We start from the raw sequence: 8,437 nt of genomic DNA, 5'->3' as shown, positions 1-8,437 counted from the left end.
AGAGAGAGAGAGAGCGAACGAGAAAGATAGAAAAGAGAGAATCGGTCGACGAAGGAAAGAAAAAACCGAAGAAATGAAAACATACGTCGCAATATATAACATAATGATATATTTATACTAATTACAATTGTACCATAACAACTATAATACTACTTATTATATTATACAGAGCCGCCGCCACCCAGTATATTTTTTACAGGTTTACATTATATTACAGTTTATAAAGTTTGATATACAATAACGATTATCTAAGCGATCACAGCGAACGTAGAAAATGCGCGTCGTCCCATCAACGAGTCATTGATGAACGAAGAAGAGACGACAAGCGTCGCGACGTTGTGTTATGCTATATACTACATACAATAAAGACGAGCGTTCGAGGTTCGACGTGTGCGCGTGCGCTTTATTAACATTATCCTCGCACTTTTAAACTTGCGAGCTCGAGAGAAAGAGAAGAACTTTATAGTAAAAACATGCCGTCGTCCAATTCGTCTTTCTCATCTGCAAAATTTAAAGTCGTGATTAAGGAGAGAGAGAAAGGTAGAAAGAGCAAGAGCAAAAACGAGAGTGAGAAAGCGAGAGAAAGAGAGAGAAAAAGAAGAGGAAAAGGAAAAGGCACTTACCTCGAGCATCGAACGCTCGCATTCCGATGACGAATAAATAAACTTGCTACATAACTTGTGATACGTTTACCGCTGGTTACTACAGAGACTTCCTAGTCGATGTCTACGACAGACATCGGCGCCACTAGTTCACTCACGCACACGATTCAAACGTTTATACGGATTTATTACGGATTTATTGATTAATCGAATTATTACGTACGTAATTAAATTAGACAAGAGTATTTACGGGGAGATTAAAGAAGAAACAAATGCAGTACTTATCTTAGAAGAGTGTGAATGCGCAATCACGAGGCTAGGACGAGGCTAGCTACCTTTGTACCCCCCATGTTCGCTCTTTGAACTGACGTACGCTCTCGTACGAGGCATCGGAACGTTAACGCATAAGACGACCCAATCGTATTTGCCTGCCCTGATATGGAGAATTACTATATTAACCCAAATAAAAACTGTACATACAATTGCAACTAACGATATTTATTATTTCCTGAACCTTCTTAGTATGTGCTTCGATGAATCTTTCTTGCGGTCGAAAGGATCGCTGCAAGTTTCGAAGGCGTCGCCGTTGAAACTCGCAATAAAAGCGAAGGCTTTGAATGACGCATCCAAATACGTATAACGCGATATATGTGTATATGTATATATATATATGTATATATATATATGTATATATATATATATGCACTCTATATAGCACTCTAGTTAAACGACTGAATCGACTCGGTATATTGTGCGATCGATTAGATTACGATTTAGTTTCAATAGTAAAGGAATAGATGAGAAATTATCAGAAAAATGAGGTAATTTCCAAGAATTGAAGTGATAATATCGAAGTTGATAGCAACGCAAATATATTTTTGTTCTCATCCCTGAAATCGTACGCAGAGAGAGAGAGAGAGAGAGAGAGAGAGAGAGAGAGAGAGAGAGAGAGAGAGAGAGAGAGAGAGAGAGAGAGAGAGAGAGAGAGAGAGAGATCTTGAGAAAGCGGCAAACGATCGAAGCCTATACGTAGCCGCGGGCAACCAGACGTCACACGGATTGATGAGCAGTCGAAGCAGTTCCGAAGCAATTATTGTTATTCTGATTACATAATAAGCAGAAAGGTAAGGAGAAGAAGATGGACGATGCAGGGGATAGAGCTAGAAAGGTAAAGAGAAAGAGTTCGAGAGACGAAAAGCGTGCAAACAAAAAAGAAGGAGCGATTTGGCAGAAGGAGCGAGAAGTAAGAGGAGAGCGAGGGAAGAAGAGTGAGGGGGGAGATGGGGGCGGGGGGTGGGGAGGGAGCGAAAGGGGAAAGAAGAGAGACGGGGAAACGAAGAAGAGCGACAACATAGAAGGAGGTTGAGGAACGCCGAATTCGAAGGAGTGGAAGCATAATTCCGAAGGGGTTCGAGCGGAAGGCCAGTTCCGCGAACTCGCGTAATCGATTCCGTCATGTCGCGGACCACCCGGGTACGGTCCTAATAAATAAGTAATACGCCGGTTCAACCAAAAGATCAGAATCCCAGGAGGGGGAGAAAGAGAAGCAACGACGAAGATTCTATGCATCGATTTTATCGTGAAACTTGGGGACATACCTACATACAATCTTTTCTCCAAAAGTATGATAGGTAAGGTATCGAAAATAGGTACATAATATCTGATCGCGATGTTAAATCTACGAATTTCCTTGGTTTCGTAGGGCACCGACGGATCAACATCGCGTATAATGATGATGAAAGCTCGCAACGGTTTACTCGCAGTAGGTACGTGTACGCGCTCGATCTACACGCGTCGAAGAAGATCTCAAGTTGCCGGCGCGACATCGGAGTAGCCAGGAGGGACAGCTCGCTGTCGTGGCTGGCTGAAAATTTCTTGCCTGGTTTATACGGTGACACTTGGACCGCGTTACACTTGGAAGGTGTCGCTCTCGGAGAAGGCAGGGTCAGTATCGCAAGGTGGCAAAGAGGTAAAACGGAGTAGGTCTTCGCGTGACTAGAACTAAAGAGGGAGAGAGAAAGAGCAGGCTATTCGAGAGAGAGAGAGAGAGAGAGAGAGGGAGAGAGAGATAGAGTCGGGTGTAAACTCGATACCCGATGGATCATCGGAGCCGACATTCGAGGCGCCGACGTTCAACCGAGGGGAAGAAACAAACGGTCTTTCTGCAGTCATCCGTTGGGATCAGAGAACATGCGGTTTCTCTATCCTTAGTTCCCATTTTATATTTTTGCACCTTCGACGACAACGTGACGAATAAAGAAAAAGAAACGTTCTTTTTCTTCCACGCCTAGTTCCGAATCGTTCATTTCGAAAATCTCTAGTAATATTGTTTAATTTCTCAGATATTAGCGTTTCAACGAAAAAGTTGTAGAAGAATACGGATAAGAGAATCGGAGAAGTAAAATCGCGCGCGCGATGCGCACACATCGAAGACGCGCGTCGGGTATGCGCAGACGGATGGGCGCGTAGCGAGATTCGCTTCGGGAATAAGGTTTTACCGATGGTGTATCCTGCACACGTGGAGCATATAGTCGGAGGTTCCCACACTGCAGGCCATGATTTATTGGCCTGCCACCCGCCAGACCTGCTGTCATCATCGTCCCATCGTTGGTCCATGATACAACGCGCCTTACCGTATACTAACTTCCCTTTCTACGCGATCTTCGCGCCATATCGGCTTCTTCTTTCCTCGCGCCGCATGAAACAGGAAGGCCGTTTGACGTCCGTGGTGACGTCCATCCGCCTTGCTTTACCTTATGCAGCCGACGTTACTGACTGCCTTACGTGCCAATAATTAGCTTTTTTCTTCTTCCAAAGGGCTATCGCGTGGCATATACAGTACGCGTGCGTGCTAGCGTTATACAGAGAATCGCGATACTTTTAACATTTTCTATATGAACAAGCAGCAAACATCGAGCTTGAATAATATTAAAGGATCGCCTGTTGAATATATCTCGATATATTTTGCAATGCGATTTGTGCAATGAAAGAAAAAATATTCAGGACAACATAAGAAACGGTCAAAGATGATAACGACAGCATTTTTTTTGTTAAAAGTATCGACAATTCTTCGGGAAAATAGAACGCCTTAACTTTAATATACGAGAGATAAAAAAGGGCATGAAGCTTATTGCAAAGGTCAGTTGAGGGAGGAAAAAACGAAGGAAGAGAGCGTAAGGGCGGGATGGGGGAAGGGAGTCGAATGAGGGACGGTAGTGGTGGTAAAGGTGGGGAGAAGAGGATGAGGGTTCCTTCTAGAAGACGGGGCAAACACGAAGTCGTCGGCTGTATAGGAAACGAAGAGGGGTTATTTCGTTTCGTCTCGGCGTACTTTCCTAAGCGGCAGCTTCACTGGCAGCTCTGCTGGCAGCCTGCTGTCGTCTCTGCCGTCTACAGTCGCTCGACACACAGTCGAACTCGTTCGCCACTGGACGGCGGATGTCGTCGTCGTCGTCGTCGTCGTCGTCGTCGTCGTCGTCGTCGCCGCCGTCGTCGTCGTCGTCGTCGTCGTCGTCGCCGCCGTCGTCGTCGTCGTCGTCGTCGTCGTCGCCGCCGTCGTCGTCGTCGTCGTCGTCGTCGTCGCCGTCGTCGTCGTCGTCGTCGTCGTCGCCGTCGTCGTCGTCGTCGTCGTCGTCGTCGTCGTCGTCGTCGTCGTCGTCGTCGTCGTCGTCGTCGTCGTCGTCGTCGTCGTCGCTATCCTCCCTTTTACTCCCCATCCTCTTCTCCTATCTTCGCGATACTATTCCTACTTCTCCCCGATCTTCCTCCTTCCTTTTATAAAATCCTTTGACACCGTCCTGTTCTCAATAGTCACGATGTCGTCTTACCGTTCGCGACTCCTCTTTCTTCTCTTAGTCGCGTCACTTTGTGCGTCTTATTGCACCGGATGCGCCTTTTGCGAGAAATTCTTTCAACCACAGCAGCAACAGCGGCAACAGCAGGAGCAGGAACAAGAGGAGCAGTCCTATCAGACCCGCAGAACTGTAGGCAGTCCGAGACCCTTTGGCGCCGAGAGACCGACGCGCGCGCAAGAATTCAACAGGACCGGCGTGTTGCACCCCGAGTACCAGATACCTGCCACCCTTCGACCGGGCAATGTGTCGCAGTGAGCATTCCACATTTTATACGTACAATGACGGATCAGTTTTGAATATAGATATTTTTATTTAGCTTCTTTATTATCGGTGATCGAATATATTCCCAATTACATCCTCTTGACTTTTTTTCTCGCGAAACAAAGAGAGAATGAAACAAAGAGGAAGATACAAAGGATCGCGGTTATTTTTGCATCCTTCGTGGGAAATGAAAAGAGCAAAAAGATTAATATTCGTTATAATCGAACTTTTTGCACTTACAAGACACATTGGCACGCATAAACTTTCGTACGTTTATCCCTTCGTACCACGAATCACTTACTAAATTTCACATATAATACCAGAAAAACTATAAATATAATATGATTCTTCATTCGTTTCATTATTAGTGACATAAGTCATCTCTCTATTTGTTCTCTTTAACATACGCGAGGATTGCGTTTAACTCAACTAATGGACTTTTAACCGCGAACGTAAATAAGCGTGGCTCAATATCAGGTGGTTATGGAATATGATCGCATGTATCTTAGGAAAATAAATCCATTGCCTGTTCTTCGTGGTAATACTATTCTTTGAACATGTTACTCGATGAGAAAGGTTACGAGAGAGGAGAGAGGTCGGATCTTGGAGTATAATTATTTGTTCACGCGTAAACGAAAGCATGTAAAAAGGAAGGATCGATTTAGCAATCAGATTCTTAAGAGAGTGTGTCTATTTAAACGACGGCGGTTAGTCTCTCCTCTCGGATAGAGGCCCTATTCGAGGAGAGCAAATTGTCGCGATCCGTGAAGGGAGAAGTAGTTATGTTCGCGTCGCGACGATACGCACCATAAAAGTTCTACTATCGGATGGTTTCCACGAAAAGCGGCTACGACGGCACTGCTGTGCTGGTATATATCTAAGGATTTTTTCAAGACTTCTCGGCAAAACGTAAGACTACGTATGGAATAGATTTTTCGAAGAAAGCAATAATATATATGTTTATTGTATTTTCCTATAAGGGAAGTAAAATCTCGAAGGGATTGCAAATTGTATCTGTTAATCTCTCGTTGATCTGTATCAAACGCAAGGAAAGACGGGAGACGTTCGCGGTCCTTGAACGAAGTCGAATGACAGAATCAATTGGAAGATCCCGCGGGTACGCGACGCGGCTCCGGTGGCCGAATTTAGATCACGGGGGTCGTGGCTGCCGCGACCCCAGACGCCGCGACGCCGGCATTGTGTCCCGACGCTAATTTTACAATAGCCGTCTCACTGGCAGCGGCAGAGGCAACTGCGCCTAGCAAGCGAGGGGAATGTAAGGAAGAGAGAGAGAGAAAGCGAGAGAGAGAGAGAGAGAGAAAGAGAGCGCTTGCGAGCGCGTGCGAGCACGTGCGGTGGCGACAACGTCCCGACGCCCATCCGACGCGCGTGCAGGCCGAAGGATGGAAAGGGTGAAAGAGAAGGCTGGCATCGTCGAGGCGTAAACTTAACCGATGTGATCCGAGCGTGCCGTTGCCATTGCCGTTGCCGGTGCCGTTGCCGTTGACCGTACGAACTACGTGATCAAACGAACTGACTAAATATAGCAACATTCGCGTTTTACCTATTTTATATACGTTACGTGCTTCGCGGTATCGACCGCAACTGAACGCACGTGTGAGTATCCTTTTTTTACGATCTCACTTTCCTTCGATAGTACCTACTTGTTCGATAGTAACGCACCTGGAACAAGATTAGTTATACTGGATCCAGATAATATTATTGTAGGTTTTATTATCTGAACCCGCGAGAAGGTCCACCTCTCACGTTACTCGTCAGTCCCTGCAACGGTCCGATATCGTGGACGGTCAGTTACGTGGAGCCACCTGAAAACGATCTAGAATTGGAAGGAGCAAAATGTGAGTTTGAATTAGTTAAAAACATAGATCTCTAGTGACATTTTTTATTTTTCTTCATTCACACGCATTATACGCATCGACAAGTAGATCAGACTCGATGGCCGGTGAAGACTCTCAAACCAGGATCGCCTTTGTTTACGTACGAAGGAGCAGAGGACCAGAATTTTACGATAGCGCGAACGCGCGCTGGTTTATACTGGTTCGAAATCAAATCATTACGAGGTAGGAAAGTCGAAAAATCAGATCCGAGCACCGTACTGTTGTATGCAACGTCCAACGCCATGAATCATCTGCCAGGATTTTATGCGAGCGAAAAAGAGAATCGTCAGCGTTCTTTAAGATTTCAACAGAGAAGAAGCAAACGTCGGCTAACCATATCTTGGAACAAAAGGTAGGTGAACTTTAGTAGACTTAACCCCAAAGAGAGATGGATTCAATCGTTAGAGACGGACGAACGATCGTTTACCTTTACTTTAGCATTGAGTTTAGTCTTTATTTTCTTGTAGCCACGTAGATCCGCACCTATCCAACTATTGTTTGGCCGTTACATCGGGAACTCAAGCCCATCCTTCGACGCTTTGCGCCGCACAAAACTTTCTCACCGTTCATTCGTACACCGGTAAGGGAAGTTCCTCGAGCAACAGAGAGCATCAATATCGGGGTGTCCCGGAAGGGGTTCATTGCGTACGACAAACCAAGTTGACTCTTCACAGAATGAAGTTCGACACTACGTACAACTTTACTCTATATGTGGTCGGTTCGGAGAAAGCGACAATATAGTTCAGCTAACGATAACTAGATGATTCTTACGATATTATTTTTGTTTGCAGGTTAACATGCGTAATAACGTTTCGAATAAACTCGCCACCGACGCCATCCGATTTCGAAAAACGCCGGAATTGATGCTACATACGGGACGTTACGCCACCGTGAGTTTGAGAAAAACCGATGGTTTTGTCAATTTCCGGTATCGCCCACCGGAGAACGCATCGAGTATCTTCCATATTCTTCCTTGCGGCGGTGGAATAGTCAAGGCCAAGCTAAGCGCTCCAGGAATACTGCGGGTAATTCATACTCACAAAAATGATGCGCGCGCGCCTGTCGATGCATCTTTTTTCTTTTCTTCTAGTGGTGCGTCTCTCTCTCTCTCTCTCTCTCTCTCTCTCTCTCTCTCTCTCTCTCGCTCTCACCCTCTCTATGCGCGCGCGTTTATTTTACGACTTTACAATTTATAGGAAAAAGAAGTGGTGGGATATGCGTCTTTGCGAGTACCTGTACTGCCCTCGGGGAAAACTTATATTCTACGCATATCGGCTACACCGCAGGAATTAGCGCGAGTCTCGGCGATCAAAGTGCTCGTTACGCAGGAGTCTTCGACGATTTATCCGCAGGTAGCTCCATCTCTCTCGATCTTCAACCGATTTCTCCTCAAACTACATATGTATAAATTTACTTGCTTCGTTCCGTCAGGTACCGTCGAGGAGCACGCCACGCGAATATCGCTCCTTGAGAAGTTGCGACGAGGTGACGATAGGTGTAGAGCCTGCCGGTGCTGCGAAATATTGCATTCTCGTGAGAGAATTGAAAGATTCCACAACTTTGGCCAGCGTTACTAACGTACCCGATCAGTGCGGTCTCCATCGTCGTCGTCGATCCGAGTATACGTTCGAGGTCTGTGAAGAAAGAGGGAACACCCCGAAAGACAGAGCCCTTCCGTTTACTCTCAAAAGACTGCAGCCCGGAAAGGCATATCTTTTACAAATCACGGCCCAGCTCAAAGGTCGATCCTTGTCGTATCCTCTTTTAGGCGTACGCACGAAACGTACCTGTCTGCGTCCATGACAACTGTAGTACCTACTTG

At 45.9% G+C, this 8,437-nt stretch overlaps 1 protein-coding gene across 1 annotated transcript; it reads left to right on the top strand.

Moving 5' to 3' along the window:
- Positions 1–4,267: 4,267 nt before the first annotated feature.
- On the top strand, positions 4,268–8,418 carry LOC122629895 (protein NDNF). The gene is made up of 7 exons (XM_043813759.1): positions 4,268–4,707; positions 6,446–6,576; positions 6,664–6,967; positions 7,083–7,329; positions 7,407–7,640; positions 7,812–7,967; positions 8,047–8,418. Exons 1-7 carry the CDS (start codon positions 4,418–4,420, stop codon positions 8,416–8,418), a joined length of 1,734 nt encoding a protein of 577 aa, XP_043669694.1. The 5' UTR covers positions 4,268–4,417.
- The last annotated feature ends 19 nt before the right edge of the window (positions 8,419–8,437 follow it).

The sequence above is a fragment of the Vespula pensylvanica genome, chromosome 6, assembly GCF_014466175.1.
Source record: "Vespula pensylvanica isolate Volc-1 chromosome 6, ASM1446617v1, whole genome shotgun sequence".
In the NCBI taxonomy this organism is placed as follows: domain Eukaryota; kingdom Metazoa; phylum Arthropoda; class Insecta; order Hymenoptera; family Vespidae; genus Vespula; species Vespula pensylvanica.
The sequence above is the reverse complement of the archived record's forward strand: the minus strand, read 5'-3'. Positions and strand labels throughout refer to the sequence as shown.